The following is a 23448-nucleotide window of genomic DNA, read 5'->3' on the forward strand; positions in this document are numbered from 1 at the left end:
GAATATAGCACCTTCTGTAGAGACCCATCCACTTGGCAAAGATGTGGCTGGGGTTTATAGCACCTTCTGTAGAGACCCATTCACTTGGCAAAGATGTGGCTGGAGAATATAGCAACTTCTGCAGAGACCCATCCACTTGGCAAAGATGTGGCTGAGGTTTATAGCACCTTCTGTAGAGACCCATCCACTTGGCAAAGATGTGGCTGCTGAATATAGCACCTTCTGTAGAGACCCATCCACTTGGCAAAGATGTGGCTGGGGTTTATAGCACCTTCTGTAGAGACCCATCCACTTGGCAAAGATGTGGCTGAGGAATATAGCACCTTCTGTAGAGACCCATCCACTTGGCAAAGATGTGGCTGGGGTTTATAGCACATTCTGTAGAGACCCATCCACTTGGCAAAGATGTTGCTGGAGAATATAGCACCTTCTGTAGAGACCCATCCACTTGGCAAAGATGTGGCTGGGGTTTATAGCACCTTCTGTAGAGACCCATCCACTTGGCAAAGATGTGGCTGGAGAATATAGCACCTTCTGTAGAGACCCATCCACTTGGCAAAGATGTGGCTGGAGAATATAGCACCTTCTGTAGAGACCCATCCACTTGGCAAAGATGTGGCTGGGGTTTATAGCACCTTCTGTAGAGACCCATCCACTTGGCAAAGATGTGGCTGGAGAATATAGCACCTTCTGTAGAGACCCATCCACTTGGCAAAGATGTGGCTGGAGAATATTTCACCTTCTGTAGAGACCCATTCACTTGGCAAAGATGTGGCTGGAGAATATAGCACCTTCTGTAGAGACCCATCCACTTGGCAAAGATGTGGCTGGAGAATATAGCACCTTCTGTAGAGACCCATTCACTTGGCAAAGATGTGGCTGAGGAATATAGCACCTTCTGTAGAGACCCATCCACTTGGCAAAGATGTGGCTGAGGAATATAGCACCTTCTGTAGAGACCCATCCACTTGGCAAAGATGTGGCTGGAGAATATAGCACCTTCTGTAGAGACCCATCCACTTGGCAAAGATGTGGCTGCTGAATATAGCACCTTCTGTAGAGACCCATCCACTTGGCAAAGATGTGGCTGAGGAATATAGCACCTTCTGTAGAGACCCATCCACTTGGCAAAGATGTGGCTGGGGAATATAGCACCTTCTGTAGAGACCCATCCACTTGGCAAAGATGTGGCTGGGGTTTATAGCACCTTCTGTAGAGACCCATTCACTTGGCAAAGATGTGGCTGGAGAATATAGCACCTTCTGTAGAGACCCATCCACTTGACAAAGATGTGGCTGAGGAATATAGCACCTTCTGTAGAGACCCATCCACTTGGCAAAGATGTGGCTGGGGTTTATAGCACCTTCTGTAGAGACCCATTCACTTGGCAAAGATGTGGCTGGGGTTTATAGCACCTTCTGTAGAGACCCATCCACTTGGCAAAGATGTGGCTGGAGAATATAGCACCTTCTGTAGAGACCCATCCCCTTGGCAAAGATGTGGCTGGGGTTTATAGCACCTTCTGTAGAGACCCATCCACTTGGCAAAGATGTGGCTGGGGAATATAGCACCTTCTGTAGAGACCCATCCACTTGGCAAAGATGTGGCTGGAGAATATAGCACCTTCTGTAGAGACCCATCCACTTGGCAAAGATGTGGCTGGGGTTTATAGCACCTTCTGTAGAGACCCATCCACTTGGCAAAGATGTGGCTGGGGAATATAGCACCTTCTGTAGAGACCCATTCACTTGGCAAAGATGTGGCTGAGGAATATAGCACCTTCTGTAGAGACCCATCCACTTGGCAAAGATGTGGCTGGGGTTTATAGCACCTTCTGTAGAGACCCATCCACTTGGCAAAGATGTGGCTGGAGAATATAGCACCTTCTGTAGAGACCCATCCCCTTGGCAAAGATGTGGCTGGGATTTATAGCACCTTCTGTAGAGACCCATCCACTTGGCAAAGATGTGGCTGGGGAATATAGCACCTTCTGTAGAGACCCATCCACTTGGCAAAGATGTGGCTGGAGAATATAGCACCTTCTGTAGAGACCCATCCACTTGGCAAAGATGTGGCTGGAGAATATAGCACCTTCTGTAGAGACCCATCCACTTGACAAAGATGTGGCTGAGGAATATAGCACCTTCTGTAGAGACCCATCCACTTGGCAAAGATGTGGCTGGGGTTTATAGCACCTTCTGTAGAGACCCATTCACTTGGCAAAGATGTGGCTGGGGTTTATAGCACCTTCTGTAGAGACCCATCCACTTGGCAAAGATGTGGCTGGAGAATATAGCACCTTCTGTAGAGACCCATCCACTTGGCAAAGATGTGGCTGGGGTTTATAGCACCTTCTGTAGAGACCCATTCACTTGGCAAAGATGTGGCTGGAGAATATAGCACCTTCTGTAGAGACCCATCCACTTGACAAAGATGTGGCTGAGGAATATAGCACCTTCTGTAGAGACCCATCCACTTGGCAAAGATGTGGCTGGGGTTTATAGCACCTTCTGTAGAGACCCATTCACTTGGCAAAGATGTGGCTGGGGTTTATAGCACCTTCTGTAGAGACCCATCCACTTGGCAAAGATGTGGCTGGAGAATATAGCACCTTCTGTAGAGACCCATCCCCTTGGCAAAGATGTGGCTGGGGTTTATAGCACCTTCTGTAGAGACCCATCCACTTGGCAAAGATGTGGCTGGGGAATATAGCACCTTCTGTAGAGACCCATCCACTTGGCAAAGATGTGGCTGGAGAATATAGCACCTTCTGTAGAGACCCATCCACTTGGCAAAGATGTGGCTGGGGTTTATAGCACCTTCTGTAGAGACCCATCCACTTGGCAAAGATGTGGCTGGGGAATATAGCACCTTCTGTAGAGACCCATTCACTTGGCAAAGATGTGGCTGAGGAATATAGCACCTTCTGTAGAGACCCATCCACTTGGCAAAGATGTGGCTGGGGAATATAGCACCTTCTGTAGAGACCCATCCACTTGGCAAAGGTGTGGCTGGAGAATATAGCACCTTCTGTAGAGACCCATCCACTTGGCAAAGATGTGGCTGAGGAATATAGCACCTTCTGTAGAGACCCATCCACTTGGCAAAGATGTGGCTGGGGTTTATAGCACCTTCTGTAGAGACCCATCCACTTGGCAAAGATGCGGCTGAGGAATATAGCACCTTCTGTAGAGACCCATCCACTTGGCAAAGATGTGGCTGGGGAATATAGCACCTTCTGTAGAGACCCATCCACTTGGCAAAGATGTGGCTGGAGAATATAGCACCTTCTGTAGAGACCCATCCACTTGGCAAAGATGTGGCTGAGGAATATAGCACCTTCTGTAGAGACCCATCCACTTGGCAAAGATGTGGCTGGGGTTTATAGCACCTTCTGTAGAGACCCATCCACTTGGCAAAGATGTGGCTGGGGTTTATAGCACCTTCTGTAGAGACCCATCCACTTGGCAAAGATGTGGCTGAGGAATATAGCACCTTCTGTAGAGACCCATCCACTTGGCAAAGATGTGGCTGAGGAATATAGCACCTTCTGTAGAGACCCATCCACTTGGCAAAGATGTGGCTGGGGAATATAGCACCTTCTGTAGAGACCCATCCACTTGGCAAAGATGTGGCTGAGGAATATAGCACCTTCTGTAGAGACCCATCCACTTGGCAAAGATGTGGCTGGAGAATATAGCACCTTCTGTAGAGACCCATCCACTTGGCAAAGATGTGGCTGCTGAATATAGCACCTTCTGTAGAGACCCATCCACTTGGCAAAGATGTGGCTGAGGAATATAGCACCTTCTGTAGAGACCCATCCACTTGGCAAAGATGTGGCTGGAGAATATAGCACCTTCTGTAGAGACCCATCCACTTGGCAAAGATGTGGCTGAGGAATATAGCACCTTCTGTAGAGACCCATCCACTTGGCAAAGATGTGGCTGGGGTTTATAGCACCTTCTGTAGAGACCCATTCACTTGGCAAAGATGTGGCTGGGGTTTATAGCACCTTCTGTAGAGACCCATCCACTTGGCAAAGATGTGGCTGGAGAATATAGCACCTTCTGTAGAGACCCATCCACTTGGCAAAGATGTGGCTGGGGTTTATAGCACCTTCTGTAGAGACCCATCCACTTGGCAAAGATGTGGCTGGAGAATATAGCACCTTCTGTAGAGACCCATCCACTTGGCAAAGATGTGGCTGGGGTTTATAGCACCTTCTGTAGAGACCCTTCCACTTGGCAAAGATGTGGCTGGGGTTTATAGCACCTTCTGTAGAGACCCATCCACTTGGCAAAGAAGTGGCTGGGGAATATAGCACCTTCTGTAGAGACCCATTCACTTGGCAAAGATGTGGCTGGAGAATATAGCACCTTCTGTAGAAACCCATCCACTTGGCAAAGATGTGGCTGGGGTTTATAGCACCTTCTGTAGAGACCCATCCACTTGGCAAAGATGTGGCTGGGGTTTATAGCACCTTCTGTAGAGACCCATCCACTTGGCAAAGATGTGGCTGGGGTTTATAGCATTTCTCTCTTATGATCCATTCATTTAGACAAGTGTGTCTGGGTCAGCGGCATCTAATATTTATAACATATTTTTATATGAACACTTCCTGTTTACCTGGAATTTTTCGTTATTGTAAGCCACTACTTTTACCACTTTTTAGTCTTAATCTTTACTACACTACTCAGCACATGACCTCACATGTGAATCCTTCAAGAGATGGGTGGGGCTAAAACTTTAGAGGGTGTGAACGATGCTGATTGGGTGTAGACAAAGAAGAGCTCTCCAGTAGTAGTACCAAAACATTCAAAGGCCATTTTCTCAAAAATTAGGTTACATGTATATCAACTTTCAAAGCAGAATTGCTTTCCCATTGTTCCTCAAAAATGCAGTGTATGTTGTACCATTTTGTTTCTCTGTGTCTCTGCTTATATCCAATATAAAAAATACAATTTAAAATGTTCCTACGTAAGACCGAATCAAGGTGGTCGGTCAAATACGGTATACTGTTATTTCTGTACATGAGTCTCTAAGAGTGTGTATAAATATCTCCTCAATCACTGAAAACGTGTGCTTCTTATTGTAGGTCATAGAGAAGAGATACTTCACAAGAGTCCCAAGTCAAGTAAGTAAGTGTTTGTCTTTGTGTCCATAACAAACATGCAACACTGGTCCGGTCTTTGCCATGTCGAAACCATTAATTTATCAGCTCTCGACTTGAAACATAAAACCATCTCCCTTTTTCTCTCCAGATGACAGGTTTCACAGAGAGGAAACCCTTTGACTTCAAAAGCACCCATTATGACTGAGAGGAACAACACAGGTCTCTGTGGTTTCAGCATCATGCCTCTGTGCAGTCTGTCACTCAACAGGTCAACATCCCTTTATTTCTCTCTCTCAACGACATTTCTGTGTAAATACTTGATCAGTTAATTGTTTTTGACTGCAATTGAGTGGGCCCCTAAATAGTGGAAGACATCCTGGGTATGCTTGGGGAAATTTTGGTTCAAATGCACACAGCATTGTTATAGGAATTGATACATTAAATAAGTAGATTTTTTAATACTTTCAACAAATGTAATTTATGTAATTGTTATCTTAAATATTTGTTTGCTATGTTAGCAAATGGATTGTATGTTTTCTGTGAACATCCCATTTTAACAAGTAAAATAATAACAAATATGACACAATAAAGATGTATTCAGTGTTTACATTTATTTTCCAATTCTAATTGCTAAAAAAAAACATTTGTGTAAAATTGAGAGGACATTAATCGCGGACACTAAGGTATTTTCGTCTACACATGGGTGTCCTTGGGACCATCACATTCCTTGGAATAAGTAAAAGCAGACACTGGGTCCAAGCATGGGATGCTTCCTGTGGTATCATTGAATAGGAACCGTCCTTAGTGCTTGTCGATATTTGGTCTAAGAGTTTGACCGCCTTTCTGGGAAATTAAAGCGATTATAAGAAAAAACAGTGTGGATGAGCATACAAGGTGTGTGTGCCCTGCTGTAAACTATGTAGACTCAGGGTGTGTGCTATGAATCACTGTTTTAAAAAGTACAGGAACAGATACTAGATTAGATTAGATGACCTTTATTGTCTACTTAGGCAAATAAATACTTTCTTAAGGTCTCAGCACACAGTCAACTCACATAATGCAGTCAGATACAAACAGATACAAACAATTCACAGATTCAGAGAGAGGGTCAAAACAGCAGGTCCAGGGACAGGTAGCATGTCCGGTGAACAGCTGGATGGCCGCAGACAGAACAGCAGACACTGGATCAGCAGCACAACAAGGTAGCACATCTGGTGAACAGTTCTGGGTTACCTAGCCGCATTCATGAATAGCAGAAACTGGATCAGCAACACGACCAGGTGGAATGGGAACGTGGACAACCAGCTACCACCCAGGACACAATCGCGGCCCGCGGAAAACTATTTTTCGCAGGCCCTCCTACAACCAAATAGAGGATAATCAAGTCTTTATAAAAAAAACTCTTATCAGTTTGGTTTATAGGCTAATGATTTACCTCAACCCTGATCAAATTATCAAACACTTTCACTTTCACTGTGTATGCGTTCTATAAAAGCTGCAAGATTTGAGCTGTAGACCACTATTCAAGAAGAGCCTGAAACATCTCAAACAATTCAGCAAGCAACCTGCCTGCCCGAAAGCATCCACTCCTTCAAGGTAATTCTGCATGTAAGTCAATCTCCAGGAGGACTACATCTGTAGCTCTGTCCATTGTATTACAATACCACTGTACCATGCCATTGTATTATAAGAAATTATTGCTCATTCAAGGCCCCACACGGGAGTCTTTCAATGGTGAACACCTTATACCAGACCAATTAAATTAAATGTTTAAAGAATTTACTTTTTCGAAAATTGTCAGCGAGCAAAGAAAAATAGAAAATACATTTAAATTACTATAGTGACTTTAGTTCAACCTAGTCAATAGATTTTAGCCTCTTGGGAAGGCTATGTTGGTTTCTAGTTTGAGTTAGAAATACTTGCTATATTAGAAGTTATAGGTTACATGTATGAGGAATATATATATGCTGGGGTCAATGGAGGGTGAATAAAAGCCAGGGGCCTGAAGAGTTACTAGGTAAGGGAAAAGGCAATCACACTGATAAGGGTAGATAGCTGTGGATTAGTGATGAAATGGGGGCTGAGGTCAGGTCAGGTCACATGAAGTGGGAAGGAACAGTTTATTACCCACATCACTGAACTTCCTGCCTAGCAACACAGGTGTAATGTTTAGAGAGAAGGTAGGAGACTATAAATACTGGTGCTGGTGGGAGCATGTCTTTTGTCTGGACCCCATTGGGTGAATAAACCTGGTTTTAGCTTTTCCTATTTGTCCGTCAGGTTCTAAATAAACAGAGTAAAAACTAACACCTAAAAGGGGAACATACTGGTTTAATCAACGTTGTTTCAACGTTATTTCAACAACAACAAAAAAAACAATGTGATGACATTGAATCAATTTGGAAAACTGAAATTTCATAATAATAACTTTTCATTTCAATCAATTGACATGGTTCACATTTTTGTTGATTTCAGGTTGAATTCACATTAGTCGACAACTCAATCAAATATAAAAATCAAAACCCAGACGTTAAACTGAAGTCTTAGACCAGTTGGATAGTTCGGCCGTAATCCAAGAGGATGATAATCTGAAGGATGATGTGCAACTCCATATTGGAAGCTTGAGGACATCATATTTGTTATAATTTAAACGTTTCAAATATTTTTGATGAATATTGAAGAGGGGCATTTGTTAAACATTTAATAAAATGTGTAAGGCTACAAAAAAATATGCCAGGTGTTCACCATTGAAACCCATGTGAATGAATAAAATATAATGTGACAGACAAGTAGTGACTTATAATCCTTCTAAAAGCTAATTAATTGCTCTTAAAAAAATTATAAAAGTTAAGAAATACAATTCGGATTATTGTAACAGCTGCATAATGCGGTTACATTTATTGAGTAGCTGGCTTCTAATATAAGTTAATAAACAAATGCCCAACTATATCTCATTCCCAAACATTGAACGAATGCTTGAAAATGTGAAAAATTACAATATGGATGTGCTCGCTTGTCACAAATGTGTTTGTAAAATGGAAAGTTGGAGTCGAGAAGCAAGTACGGGGAGTTGAACATAAAGAACAGACATCAAACAGGACAGCTTCAGAACTGGGTACGCAAAGACAAACAAACATTAATCCTAAAGCAGGGGGAACAGACCTGGGGAACAGACAGATATAGACAAACAAACATTACTCCTAAAGCAGGGGGAACAGACCTGGGGAACAGACAGATATAGACAAACAAACATTACTCCTAAAGCAGGGGGAACAGACCTGGGGAACAGACAGATATAGACAAACAAACATTAATCCTAAAGCAGGGGGAACAGATCTGGGGAACAGACAGATATAGACAAACAAACATTAATCCTAAAGCAGGGGGAACAGACCTGGGGAACAGACAGATATAGACAAACAAACATTAATCCTAAAGCAGGAGGAACAGATCTGGGGAACAGAAAGATATAGACAAACAAACATTACTCCTAAAGCAGGGGGAACAGACCTGGGGAACAGACAGATATAGACAAACAAACATTCATCCTGAAGCAGGAGGAACAGACCTGGGGAACAGACAGACATAGGGGAGGTAATGACACAGGTGATTGAGTCCAGGTGAGTCCAATAATCGCTGATGCGCGTGACGGAGGGAAGGCAGAAGTATGTAATGCTGGGGAGCCTTTGAGCGCCAGGTATTTTAGTATTTTATTTGGATCCCGGTTAGCTGTTGCAATAGCAGCAGCTACTCTTCCTGGGGTTCCACACAGAACACAGAACACAGAACACAGAACACAGAACATGAAACATAATACAAAATGACATAATACAGAACATCATTAGCCTCTTAAGGATATGGAGATGCTAGCGTCTCAACTGGCCAATTGCCGGGGGAAATGCAGAGAGCCAGATTCAAATAAAATTCTATAAAATTCAAACTTTCATTAAATCACACATGTAAGATACTCAATTAAAGCTACACTCGTTGTGAATCCAGCCAACATGTCAGATTTTAAAAATGCTTTTCGGCAAAAGCATAAGAAGCTATTTTCTGATAGCATGCACCCATCTGAACCAGTAGTAAACAAAAGAGCTAGCGTAGCAGGCGCTACACAAAACGCTGATATAAAATATAAAACATGCATTACCTTTGACAAGCTTTTTTGTTGGCACTCCAATATGTCCCATAAACATCACAATTGGTCCTTTTTTTCCGATTAATTCTGTCCAAGTATACCCAAAATGTCCATTTATAAAGCACGTTTGATCCAGAAAAAAACAGCTTTCTAAAACACAACGTCACTACAAAACATTTCAAAAGTTGCCTATAAACGTTGCCAAAATATTTCAAACTATTTTTGTAATACAACTTTAGGTATTTATAAACGTTAATAATCGATCAAATTGTAGACGGGGCAATCTGTATTCAATACAGGAAGTAAACAAACCATGCTCCTTTTTACGTCTTGCGCAACTCTCAACAGTGTAACCTTGTTCCAGGAATTGCTTCTTCTTCGTTGCACAAATGATTAACTTCAACCAAATTCCAAGACTGGTGACATCCAGTGGAAGTCGTAGGAACTGTAAAATGGTCCCTATCAAATATCCTATGGCAAAGACAACAGTGGGAACGGTCAGAGGCAAAAGAGAAAAAAAAATCTGAACAGTTAGTCCTCGGGGTTTTGCCTGCTACATAAGTTCTGTTATAGTCACAGACATGATTGAAACAGTTTTCGAGTGTTTTCTATCCACACCTACTACTATCATATGCTTATCATATATTCCTGGCATGAGTAGCAGGAAGTTGAAGTTGGGCATGCTATTTATCCAAAGGTGAAAATGCTGCCCCCTATCCCAAAGAGGCTTTAGACAAGAACAGCTCAAAGACAGAACTACATAGGGAGTGGGAGCAGGTGTGACAGAAAATATCATATTTTTACTCAAGGGTGTATATGAACACATTTTTATGAGATTTAATAGTCCTACAATGGTCAATTCCTTTGTAAAAGTCCATAAAAATGTCAATTGAATTCCAGAAAGTCCAGACAGTTTTGAAATTCAAGTATTCAGGTAATGTTAAAAATCTGAGGTGGGTTGGGCATGTACGTTGCTACAGGTAATCAACTTGGTGGAACTTGAAGGTGCATCTTCAGGATAATGGGCTGGTCTCATGGGAGAAAAAAATATGTTTTAATTGATACGGGTGAGAGATAAATAGCCCATGGTCCTTTAAGAAATGTTATTATGATTTTTTATAAGTATTTGGCTAATTGGCTGCTGTACCATTTCAAAGATACCAGCTCAAAATGAACCCAAGTGTTAGAGAGTTCTGGTTCCAGTCCGGTCCGGCCAAAAAACAGGAGACGCTCCATTCTTCAAGAACTGAGAAAATAAAGGATCTCCGGACTACTGTGATGAGGGAACCAGTGTATCTGATTGAGGTGAGACGTTGGTTTGTTAGGAAGTGAACGTTATTTATATTGAGGGATACCTGGATGGCCCTCCACCTGAGGAAAATATGTTTAAAATATATTTTTACCCTGGACCTCCCCCGAGCGTTTGAAAAAACAAACATGTAACCCTCCCAAAATGATAATTAAAACAAAAGTAGCAGGGAATATTACATCTCTTTTTAGTAGGCAATCAAGGTTGCAGTCCTGGGGCCGGATTCACAAAAACACATCTTATTCAGAAATAACTAAAGAAGCTTCTTAAAAAAAACAGTAAGAATATCATGAGGGTAACAAATGTGATCGCTCCCTTAGACAGGACACCATCTGGACAAACGATTTGTACTTTTAATGTGTTCTATTGTTTATTTGTTCTATTGTATTCCATGTTTGGAAATTGAAATATACAGATCATTTTTCTTTCATATGGAGCAATATTTATTTAAATGTTTAAATCATATATTGAAGATGTAAAGTACCATTTAAGGGTATCATAATAACAACACCAGTACGCTTAATATATTTTATTTGTACTTAAATTCAAAGAAAATACATGAAATATATTAAAAGTGTGTCCAATTTAGTATGACAAATAATACGTATATATATATATACAGTGCCTTGCGAAAGTATTCGGCCCCCTTGAACTTTGCGACCTTTTGCCACATTTCAGGCTTCAAACATAAAGATATAAAACTGTATTTTTTTGTCAAGAATCAACAACAAGTGGGACACAATCATGAAGTGGAACGACATTTATTGGATATTTCAAACTTTTTTAACAAATCAAAAACTGAAAAATTGGGCGTGCAAAATTATTCAGCCCCCTTAAGTTAATGCTTTGTAGCGCCACCTTTTGCTGCGATTACAGCTGTAAGTCGCTTGGGGTATGTCTCTATCAAATCAAATCAAATCAAATTTTATTTGTCACATACACATGGTTAGCAGATGTTAATGCGAGTGTAGCGAAATGCTTGTGCTTCTAGTTCCGACAATGCAGTAATAACAAGTAATCTAACTAACAATTCCAAAACTACTGTCTTGTACACAGTGTAAGGGGATAAAGAATATGTACATAAGGATATATGAATGAGTGATGGTACAGAGCAGCATAGGCAAGATACAGTAGATGGTATCGGGTACAGTATGTACAAATGAGATGAGTATGTAAACAAAGTGGCATAGTATAGTATAAAGTGGCTAGTGATACATGTATTACATAAGGATACCGTCGATGATATAGAGTACAGTATATACGTATGCATATGAGATGAATAATGTAGGGTAAGTAACATTTATATAAGGTAGCATTGTTTAAAGTGGCTAGTGATATATTTACATCATTTCCCATCAATTCCCATTATTAAAGTGGCTGGAGTTGAGTCAGTGTCAGTGTGTTGGCAGCAGCCACTCAGTGTTAGTGGTGGCTGTTTAACAGTCTGATGGCCTTGAGATAGAAGCTGTTTTTCAGTCTCTCGGTCCCAGCTTTGATGCACCTGTACTGACCTCGCCTCCTGGATGATAGCGGGGTGAACAGGCAGTGGCTCGGGTGGTTGATGTCCTTGATGATCTTTATGGCCTTCCTGTGACATCGGGTGGTGTAGGTGTCCTGGAGGGCAGGTAGTTTGCCCCCGGTGATGCGTTGTGCAGACCTCACTACCCTCTGGAGAGCCTTACGGTTGAGGGCGGTGCAGTTGCCATACCAGGCGGTGATACAGCCCGCCAGGATGCTCTCGATTGTGCATCTGTAGAAGTTTGTGAGTGCTTTTGGTGACAAGCCGAATTTCTTCAGCCTCCTGAGGTTGAAGAGGCGCTGCTGCGCCTTCTTCACGATGCTGTCTGTGTGAGTGGACCAATTCAGTTTGTCTGTGATGTGTATGCCGAGGAACTTAAAACTTGCTACCCTCTCCACTACTGTTCCATCGATGTGGATAGGGGGGTGTTCCCTCTGCTGTTTCCTGAAGTCCACAATCATCTCCTTAGTTTTGTTGACGTTGAGTGTGAGGTTGTTTTCCTGACACCACACTCCGAGGGCCCTCAGTTTTGCACATCGAGAGACTGAATTTTTTTCCCATTCCTCCTTGCAAAACAGCTCGAGCTCAGTGAGGTTGGATGGAGAGCATTTGTGAACAGCAGTTTTCAGTTCTTTCCACAGATTCTCGATTGGATTCAGGTCTGGACTTTGACTTGGCCATTCTAACACCTGGATATGTTTATTTTTTAACCATTCCATTGTAGATTTTGCTTTATGTTTTGGATCATTGTCTTGTTGGAAGACAAATCTCCGTCCCAGTCTCAGGTCTTTTGCAGACTCCATCAGGTTTTCTTCCAGAATGGTCCTGTATTTGGCTCCATCCATCTTCCCATCAATTTTAACCATCTTCCCTGTCCCTGCTGAAGAAAAGCAGGCCCAAACCATGATGCTGCCACGACCATGTTTGACAGTGGGGATGGTGTGTTCAGGGTGATGAGCTGTGTTGCTTTTACGCCAAACATAACGTTTTGCATTGTTGCCAAAAAGTTCAATTTTGGTTTCATCTGACCAGAGCACCTTCTTCCACATGTTTGGTGTGTCTCCCAGGTGGCTTGTGGCAAACTTTAAACAACACTTTTTATGGATATCTTTAAGAAATGGCTTTCTTCTTGCCACTCTTCCATAAAGGCCAGATATGTGCAATATACGACTGATTGTTGTCCTATGGACAGAGTCTCCCACCTCAGCTGTAGATCTCTGCAGTTCATCCAGAGTGATCATTGGCCTCTTGGCTGCATCTCTGATCAGTCTTCTCCTTGTATGAGCTGAAAGTTTGGAGGGACGGCCAGGTCTTGGTAGATTTTCAGTGGTCTGATACTCCTTCCATTTCAATATGATCGCTTGCACAGTGCTCCTTGGGATGTTTAAAGCTTGGGAAATCTTTTTGTATCCAAATCCGGCTTTAAACTTCTTCACAACAGTATCTCTGACCTGCCTGGTGTGTTCCTTGTTCTTCATGATGCTCTCTGCGCTTTTAATGGACCTCTGAGACTATCACAGTGCAGGTGCATTTATACGGAGACTTGATTACACACAGGTGGATTGTATTTATCATCATTAGTCATTTAGGTCAACATTGGATCATTCAGAGATCCTCACTGAACTTCTGGAGTGAGTTTGCTGCACTGAAAGTAAAGGGGCTGAATAATTCTGCACGCCTAATTTTTCAGTTTTTGATTTGTTAAAAAAGTTTGAAATATCCAATAAATGTCGTTCCACTTCATGATTGTGTCCCACTTGTTGTTGATTCTTCAAAAAAAATACAGTTTTATATCTTTATGTTTGAAGCCTGAAATGTGGCAAAAGGTCGCAAAGTTCAAGGGGGCCGAATACTTTCGCAAGGCACTGTATATATAAGTATATATATATATATATATATATATATAAAATATTGGGATGGCCACAACTCAATATAAACCGTTCAATAAGATGTGCCCCACTCTTTCCGATTTAAAAAGGCGACTCATCAAAGATTGCACAATTCAACCGCCCTCGGTTATGTCCAGTCTGACCCAGCAGTTTCTACAGTGATGATGGAGGAACCAGTGTGTCGGATTAAGAACGACATCGCTCGTGTGTTTGAGCCCCTGGAGGAGGCTTTGAGTCATGGATCCTATATTCACCCAGGGGGTTACAAAGACTTCCATGACAACCTACAGGAGCTAACCAAGCAATACAGAACAGAGAGAGGCAGGGGAGTTATGGTACGTATGAGGACGGGGGGGGGACGTGGGGGGGACGGGGGATGGGGGGACGAGGGGGACGTGCGGGACGTGGGGGCACGGGGACGGGGACCAGATGGGGGCGACGGGGGGTACGGGGATGGGGACCAGACGGGGGGGACGGGGGGTACGAGGACGGGGGACGGGGGTGACGGGGGGGCGGGGACGGGGGGTACGGGGACGGGGACCAGACGGGGGGGGGGTACGGGGACCAGACGGGGGGGACGGGGACCAGACGGGGGGGACGGGGACGGGGGTACGGGGGACGGGGACCAGACGGGGGATACGGGGACGGGGACCAGACGGGGGGGACGGGGGCGGGGACGGGGAATGGGGGTACGGGGGACGGGGACGGGGACCAGACGGGGGGGGACGGGGGATACGGGGACGGGGGACGGGGGGGTCGGGACGGGGATGGGACGGGTGGACTAGCATTTAAACACACGTCCATGTTTCATACAATAACCATGTAACTGCTCTTAGGTGTTCTAGTCCTTTTAATAGCTGCTCTGGTGTTATTTGTGTGCGTGTGGGTGTGTGTGTGTGTGTGTGTGTGTGTGCGCGTGTGCGTGTGTGTTTTCAGAGTGAGGAACTATTGAGAGAATATCTGGATGAGAAGGCTAGAGTGGGGAACACTATCCTCTTGGTCGACCAGACTCTCAGCAAACAAGAACACAAAAGTGAAGGTAAAGTCTGTATCATAATTACTCTGCCATTTGAGATGTGTGATCAGTTCCAAATGGCATAGACTATTAACAATTATATAATTAAATAATCAATCAACTAACTTACGTTTAAAAACAAAACAATCAATTTGGGGGGGGGGGGGGGCAGGAAATGGAAAACAAAAAAAATATTAAGGCATTGTACATGTTTCCCTTTTTTATCAAATAATCAAATACATAAATAAAAGTACTACAATAAAAGTCCAAATCAAAGTTTTGGGCTGTGTAACTGAAAATCACAAGAGGCTGCTGAAGGGAGAACGACTCATAATAATGGCCGGAACGGAGCAGGTGGAATGGCATCGAACACCTGGTAACCATGGAAACCATATGTTTGATGCCAGTTTGTTTTCTTCAATGGGACTTGCTTATTATTAACAATTCTCATCAATACTTTCATAAACACAATCAGTGCCATTTCAGGGTCATCCTCAGTCCCTGGGGCGGCAGGTAGCCTAGTGGTTAGAGTGTTGGGCCAGTAACCAAAAGGTTGCTAGATTGAATCCCCCGAGCTGACAAGGTAAAAAAATCTGTTGTTCTGCCCCTGAACAAGGCAGGTCACCCACCGTTCCTAGGCTGTCATAGTAAATAAGAATTTCTTCTTAACTGACTTGCCAAGTTAAATAAAATTAAAAACTACACACTTCTTAACTTCATCCGCAAATGAGTCCTGATTCAACCCCTTTGTAGGACCTTCGGTAGATTACCTTCGGTAAAACAACAAATGCCAACAACTACAACCGCTGATAAAGCTTGAAAACAATGTTCAGCCATGATGGTAAGAATATGATCAATACAGGTTGATGTGGTGCTGAACCTATGCTCAGGTTGGTAGTGTCATAACCTGGGTCAGGTTACGTATTGTATTTTGTCCAGAGAAAGAAGATTTGTGCTTAGCGGACAATACATTTCCCTGTTTTCATTAGATTCCTTAGCCAACATTTCACAAATTTCATGAAGATATTTCACATCAGCACTATGTAGCAGCAGCGAGCTAGTTTATGTTTCCAATGTGGTAAATGCACCGACAGAGCTTCTATTTAATTCAAAATGAAGTCCTTGCATTGTTTGGGTGGAATCGATAAAAGACAGTGCTGTGCAGCCGTCTTCATCGACCTGGCCAAGGCTTTTGAATGTCAATCACCTTATTCTTATCGGCAGACTCAACAGCTTTGGTTTCTCAAATGACTGCCTCGCCCGGATCACCAACTACTTCTCAGATAGAGTTAAGTGTGTCAAATTGGAGGGCCTGTTGTCCGGACCTCTGGCAGTCTCTATGGGGGTACCACAGGGTTCAATTCTCAGGCCGACTCTTTTCTTTGTATATATCAATGATGTCGCTCTTGCTGCAAGTGATTCCCTGATCCACCTCTACGCAGACGACACCATTCTGTATACATCTGGCCCTTCTTAGGACACTGTATTAACTAACCTCCAAACAAGCTTCAATGCCATACAACACACCTTCTGTGGCCTCCAACTGCTCTTAAAGTCCAGTAAAAACAAATGCATGCTTTCATCCGTTCTCTGCCCTCACCTGCCCGCCCGACTAACATCACTACTCTGGACGGTTCTGACTATGTTGGCAACTACAAATACCTAGGTGTCTGGCTAGACTGTAAACTCTCCTTCCAGACTCATATTAAACATCTCCAATCCAAAATTAAATCTAGAATCGGCTTCCTATTTCGTAACAAAGCCTCCTTCACTCACGCCGCCAAACTTACCCTAATAAAACTGACGATCCTACCGTTCCTCGACTTCGGCGATGTCATTTAAAAATAGCTTCCAATACTCTACTCAGCAAACTGGATGCAGTCTATCACAGTGCCATCCGTTTTGTTACCAAAGCCCCTTATACCACCCACCACTGCGACCTGTATGCTCTAGTCGACTGGCCCTCGCTACATATTCGTCGCCAGACCCACTGGCTCCAGTTCATCTATAAGTCTATGATAGGTAAAGCTCCGCCTTATCTCAGCTCACTGGTCACGATAACAACACCCACCCGTAGCATGCGCTCTAGCAGGTATTTCACACTGGTCATACCCAAAGCCAACACGTACATTGGCCGCCTTTCCTTCCAGTTCTCTGCTGCCTGTGACTGGAAAGAATTGCAAAACTCGCTGAAGCTGGAGTCTTATATTTCATTCTATTTTATCAGCCATCTGAGCAGCTAACCGATCGCTGTAGCTGTACATAGCCCATATGTAAATAGCCCACCCAATCTACCTCTCATTCCCATATTGTTTTTATTTACCTTTCTGCTCTTTTGCACACCAGCTATATACAGAAAAGAGACAAAATGGAGGCTATATACAGTAAAGAGACAAAATGGAGGCTATATACAGTAAAGAGACAAAATGGAGGCTATATAGAGTAAAGAGACAAAATGGAGGCTATATACAGAAAAGAGACAATATGGAGGCTATATAGAGTAAAGAGACAAAATGGAGGCTATATACAGTAAAGAGACAATATGGAGGTACCAGGTCAATGTGCAGGGGTACCGGTAACAGGTCAATGTGCGGGGGTACAGGTTAGTTGATGTACAGGACATGTAGGTAGGCTATATACAGTGGGTACCGGTACCAGGTCAATGTGCAGGGGTACAGGTACCAGGTCAATGTGGGGGGGTACAGGTACCAGGTCAATGTGGGGGGGTACAGGTCAATGTGGGGGGGTACAGGTACCAGGTCAATGTGCAGGGGTATAGGTACCAGGTCAATGTGGGGGGGTACAGGTACCAGTTCAATGTGGGGGGGTATAGGTACCAGGTCAATGTGCGGGGGTACAGGTACCAGGTCAATGTGGGGGGGTACAGGTACCAGGTCATTGTGCGGGGGTACCGGTACCAGGTCAATGTGCAGGGGTACAGGTACCAGGTCAATGTGGGGGGGTACAGGTACCAGGTCAATGTAGGGGGGTACAGGTACCAGGTCAATGTGCAGGGGTACAGGTTAGTTGTACCACCGACTGAATTTTGCTCGGCCAGGAGTTCCCCTGAAGTAACCCCTCGTGTACATTTGACCAGTGGGTGTATGGTCTGATGAGTCTTCTCAAGGGTTCCCTGGGTATAGGCCAATATCTTTCTGAGCTTCAATTTACCTTTACTGCCTGTTAGAAAGCCTTCGTTGAATTGAAGATGTTTAATGCAGGTAATAAAAAAAAAAAGTTGATGCTATTTTCTAAATCACATTTAAAAAAAACATTCTGTGGATTTGTGCACTCACTGATCATATCTGGGCATCTAGATTGACGAACAGGCTTTCCTACACAAAACAGTTAGTTAAAAGAAATTGAGAATTAAAATAGGCTTCCTGTACAAGAACAGATCATGCCTTTCATTAAATAGACGAAATAAATAATTCAATCAACATTTATTCCATAATCGACTATGGCAATATGATCTAAACCAGTGGTGCGCAACTCCTCCAGGGCCTGATTGGAGTCACACTTTTCCTCCATCCGTAGCAAGCACAGCTGATTAATCAAATTGCATTCTAAACTGAAGATCATGATTAGGTGATGATTGGAGTCAGGTGTGTTAGCTGGGGCAAAACTGTGACACCTATCAGGCCCTCGAGGACTGGAATTGCCCAACCCTGATCTATATGAATGCAGCTTCCACTGTATTGGAGCCCTTAGACACAGTTTACCATAGAGCAAAACGTTTTATTAAGGGCGCTAGGTTTAGCACACATCACTGCATTTTGAATCAAATCAAAATCAAAATCAAATGTATTTATATAGCCCTTCGTACATCAGCTGATATCTCAAAGTGGTCCAATAATAATAAGGCGGAACAGTTGAAACTGGAGCAGCAGCACGGCCAGGTGGACTGGGGACATCACTGCATTTTGTATCAAAAAGTAGACTGGCCCTCTTTGAGGTCTTGTAGATCGATGCATTGCACTTTGTTTATGAAGCCCTCTCACATAAACTCCCACCATACCTTACTACATTGTTGACGTACAGGCATATGGCTGCCAGACCTGGGAACAGGGATGGCTAACATTGAGACCTTGGTCTCAGTGTGACTTCCCTGTTAAAAAAAATAATACTAATAAAAACAATTTAAAAAAAAACATATACAGCGCAAAGCTGAGAGAGGAAGACTTTCAATTGCTTCTGCTGAGTGGGACAATGCCTGACACCCATTGACAAATTTCCCCTGGTAATAACATTGAATCTGTCTCTGTCTCTGTCTCTCTCTCTCTCTCTCTCTCTCTCTCTCTCTCTCTCTCTGTCTCTCTCTCTCTCTCTCTCTCTCTCTCTCTCTCTCTCTCTCTCTCTCTCTCTCTCTTTCTCTGCCTCCCTCTCTCTCTTTCTCTGCCTCCCTCTCTCTCTGTGTTTCTCTTTCCCTCTCTCTCTTTCTCTTTCTCTCTGTCTCTCTCTCTTTCTCTCTGCCTCTCTCTCTCTCTCTCTCTGCCTCCCTCTCTCTCTCTCTGCCTCCCTTTCTCTCTCTCTCTCTCTGTGTCTGTCTCTCTCTCTCTCTCTGCCTCCCTCTCTCTCTCTCTCTCTCTCCCTCTCTTTCTCTCTCTCTCTCTCTCTGTCTCTCTCTCACTCTGCCTCCCTCTCTCTCTCTCTCTCACCCCCTCTCTCTCTCTCTCTCTCTCTCTCTCTCTCTTTCTCTGCCTCCCTCTCTCTCTTTCTCTGCCTCCCTCTCTCTCTGTGTTTCTCTTTCCCTCTCTCTCTCTCTTTCTCTCTCACTCTCTCTTTCTCTCTGTCTCTCTCTCTCTCTTTCTCTCTGCCTCTCTCTCTCTCTCTCTCTGCCTCTCCTCTCTCTCTCTCTCTCTGCCTCCCTCTCTCTCTCTCTCTCTCTCTCTCTGTGTCTGTCTCTCTCTCTCTCTGCCTCCCTCTCTCTCTCTCTCTCACCCTCTCTCTCTCTCTCTCTCTCTCTTTCTACAGTGGAGAGGGTGAAGAAGGAGGCAGCAGAACAGGCTCGGAGAGCGGCAGAAGAGCAGATTCAGATTCAGCAACAGCTGATGGAAAAGATTGAAAAAGAACGAGAGATCACCAAACAGGAATATAAACAAGTGCTGGAGGCCAGACTTAAGGTATGGAATGAAGATGAGGTTACCACACCATCTTCTTAGCTAACTGGCTAGCCAGTTCAAATAGTGACCACAAATTATGACAACGCATTGACTGCAGCCAACAATTATTCATTATAACAGGAAAATGAACATGTTACAAGATAATTATTTACAAGTTACAAGTTGCTTGCCAAATATATTGGCACACTTGCACTTTTCTAAAATAGTTCCCTATTCTAAAATAAAAAACTTTCTTTTGGTCATCACATGTTGTTATGTGATTGTCAACATTGCAGAAACAAATGTGTTTTGGGAAACTTAAGTAAAGAATTTCATACTACCTTAGACAGGTAGTATTAATGACTGTGTTAACTATGGCCCTGTAGCAGCTCAGACCTTAGACAGGTACTATTAATGACTGTGTTAACTATGGTCCTGTAGCAGCTCAGTCCTTAGACAGGTAGTATTAATGACTGTGTTAACTATGACCCTGTAGCAGCTCAGACCTTAGACAGGTACTATTAATGACTGTGTTAACTATGACCCTGTAGCAGCTCAGACCTTAAACAGGTAGTATTAATGACTGTGTTAACTATGGCCCTGTAGCAGCTCAGACCTTAAACAGGTAGTATTAATGACTGTGTTAACTATGACCCTGTAGCAGCTCAGACCTTAAACAGGTAGTATTAATGACTGTGTTAACTATGGCCCTGTAGCAGCTCAGACCTTAGATAGGTAGTATTAATGACTGTGTTAACTATGGCCCTGTAGCAGCTCAGACCTTAGATAGGTACTATTAATGACTGTGTTAACTATGGCCCTGTAGCAGCTCAGACCTTAGACAGGTACTATTAATGACTGTGTTAACTATGACCCTGTAGCAGCTCAGACCTTAAACAGGTAGTATTAATGACTGTGTTAACTATGACCCTGTAGCAGCTCAGACCTTAGACAGGTAGTATTAAACAAAATTAGAGCTCCTTGGCTCAATACCGATCAGAACTGTACTAACTGATGACCAAATGAAACATTCAATGAATTGAACACCCTCACTACAATCAAACATGGGGGAGGTTTGATGATGCTCTGGGGTTGCTTTGCTGCCTCTGGTATGGGAGCTTTGAAGGTGTGCAAGACATGAAATGAAATCAGTAGATTATTAAGGTGTTTTTTGGAGGGCAATGTTCGATCCGCTGTCAAACAAAAAATGGGTCTCCGTTTGAAGGTTATGGGTCTTCCAGCAGGACTACAACCATAACACATTTAGACATAGCGTTTCAAATTGTACGGCTCTTTAACTTATTAAACATAACGGTGGTTTTCTTTCTTTGTATTATCTTCTACCCGATTTATTGTGTTTTATTCTACTACATTCCTTTCACATTTCCACAAACTTCAAAGGGTTTTCTTTCAAATGGTACCAAGAATACGCACATCCTTGCTTCAGGGCCTGAGTTACAGGCAGTTAGATTTGGGAATGTCATTTTAGGCGAAAATTGCGGGGGGAAAAAGGGTCCGATCTTTAGTATTATTTTTATAAATACTACAATCATGGATTTTGTTTGATAAGATGGTTGAAGCAGGCACACACATTTTCCCTTTAAAATCTATGTTTTCTACTTGTTCATTTTGTTTTCATTATTACATTTCAGGAGCTGAAGGACCTAACGGAAGAAGGCTTTAAGGAAATAGGAGAATACATGGAGAAAAACAAAAACGCCATTCAAAGTAACGATAATCCAACTCCTCAAAACAATGTCTCCAAAATGTTGGATGGAGTTGGGACTATTTGTTCCTTTGTTCCTGGCGTTGGCACTGCGATTGGGGGCGGTCTTATCGCCAGTGCCAAAGCTCTAGACTACGCTTCAGAACTCGTAAAGTAACTGTCAGATTTTTATAAAATGTGACCAATTATTAATAAAAATATGAGGGAAATGTTTTCCTTAAAAAAAAAAAAAATGGTAATTAGGTTTGTTTTCTGTGTTGGTGTGGGTCTGTACAGAAACAGAAGGGTGTGAGTGTATACCAGTCATTGCATATATTCATGCAAGTAGACCACTGATTGGCTAGCTTTGCCAATGATGTAGGATGGCATCATTCTCTATGAGGAAATAGAGCAAATTTTTTTAAAACTGTATGTTTGAGATACAAAGTTTGATGTTGATTAAAAATTATATAAAAAACTCTCCCATTTATGATTTGGCCACAATTCCGAGTATTGGAAGAGTCAACAACAGTATTCCGGTATGAGGTAACAGAATATGTACGATTTACACTGGACAGTTACTTTAAAGGGGCAACAGCCCAAATTAATATTGTACTTTGTAATGGAAACAAATAAGCGGCACTTGGCCAGCTGAAGGCCAGGCACCTCAGGTTGTTCTTGGCCAGCTGAAGGCCAGGCACCTCAGGCTGTTCTTGGCCAGCTGAAGGCCAGGCACCTCAGGCTGTTCTTGGCCAGCTGAAGGCCAGCTGAAGGCCAGGCACCTCAGGCTTTTCTTGGCTAGCTGAAGGCCAGGCACCTCAGGCTTTTCTTGACTAGCTGAAGGCCAGGCACCTCAGGCTTTTCTTGGCTAGCTGAAGGCCAGGCACCTCAGGCTGTTCTTGGCTAGCTGAAGGCCAGGCACCTCAGGCTGTTCTTGGCTAGCTGAAGGCCAGGCACCTCAGGCTGTTCTTGGCTAGCTGAAGGCCAGGCACCTCAGGCTGTTCTTGGCTAGCTGAAGGCCAGGCACCTCAGGCTGTTCTTGGCTAGCTGAAGGCCAGGCACCTCAGGCTGTTCTTGGCTAGCTGAAGGCCAGGCACCTCAGGCTGTTCTTGGCCAGCTGAAGGCCAGGCACCTCAGGCTGTTCTTGGCTAGCTGAAGGCCAGGCACCTCAGGATGTTCTTGGCTAGCTGAAGGCCAGCTGAAAGACAGGCACCACAGGCTGTACTTGGCCAGTTGAAGGTCAGGCACCATAAAGGCTGAAATTACATTTGAGCATCTACATATCAATAATGAGATATGCTGATACGTGGATCCATAGTATTATTAAAAAGTAACATAAATTCAACTGATGAACGCTGATTGTTATACGATTAAGGGGGAAACATGACCTTATGAGGGTGGTGCCTGGCCTTAAAGCCACAGTATAATCATTCTATTTGATTTTCCTTTATTCTTCCAGCTTGTCCTTTTCCTTTTAGATTTTTACTGTAAAGTGTATTGCAATTTTAAACAAAGATTGATTTGATTTGATAAACAAACTATGTATAATAATGTTAGCCACAATTTGTTGATTATATCTAATCTAGTAATGATGAGTCGATTATTAACTGTGGAAAAAGACGTTGACAAAGTTTTGCCAAAATGTCTAATGACTT

General features: G+C 43.2%; 1 protein-coding gene across 3 annotated transcripts; it reads left to right on the forward strand.

Moving 5' to 3' along the window:
- Positions 1 to 6598: 6598 nt before the first annotated feature.
- Positions 6599 to 22039, forward strand: LOC139406190 (guanylate-binding protein 1-like). Of its 3 annotated transcripts, none has more exons than XM_071148692.1 (6): positions 6599 to 6724; positions 10412 to 10559; positions 14061 to 14306; positions 14908 to 15010; positions 19961 to 20109; positions 21741 to 22039. In XM_071148692.1, exons 2-6 carry the CDS (start codon positions 10425 to 10427, stop codon positions 21969 to 21971), a joined length of 864 nt encoding a protein of 287 aa, XP_071004793.1. In that variant the 5' UTR covers positions 6599 to 6724; positions 10412 to 10424; the 3' UTR covers positions 21972 to 22039. The 3 variants fall into 3 exon arrangements, with proteins under 3 accessions (XP_071004793.1, XP_071004794.1, XP_071004795.1); XM_071148693.1 differs by having other exon boundaries at positions 6600 to 6712; XM_071148694.1 differs by lacking the exon at positions 10412 to 10559 and having other exon boundaries at positions 6659 to 6724.
- Positions 22040 to 23448: the final 1409 nt, after the last annotated feature.

The sequence above is a fragment of the Oncorhynchus clarkii genome, chromosome 3 (assembly GCF_045791955.1).
Source record: "Oncorhynchus clarkii lewisi isolate Uvic-CL-2024 chromosome 3, UVic_Ocla_1.0, whole genome shotgun sequence".
NCBI lineage: Eukaryota > Metazoa > Chordata > Actinopteri > Salmoniformes > Salmonidae > Oncorhynchus > Oncorhynchus clarkii.

What these genes read in the sequence shown, in the direction of transcription:
- LOC139406190 (XM_071148692.1), top strand. Translation starts at nt 10,425, where the DNA reads ATGAACCCAAGTGTTAGAGAGTTCTGGTTCCAGTCCGGTCCGGCCAAA. An exon ending in AGAGAGGCAGGGGAGTTATG is followed by an intron (nt 14,307 to 14,907) that starts GTACGTATGAGG and finishes GTGTGTTTTCAG; the next exon opens with AGTGAGGAACTATTGAGAGA. An exon ending in ACAAGAACACAAAAGTGAAG is followed by an intron (nt 15,011 to 19,960) that starts GTAAAGTCTGTA and finishes CTCTTTCTACAG; the next exon opens with TGGAGAGGGTGAAGAAGGAG.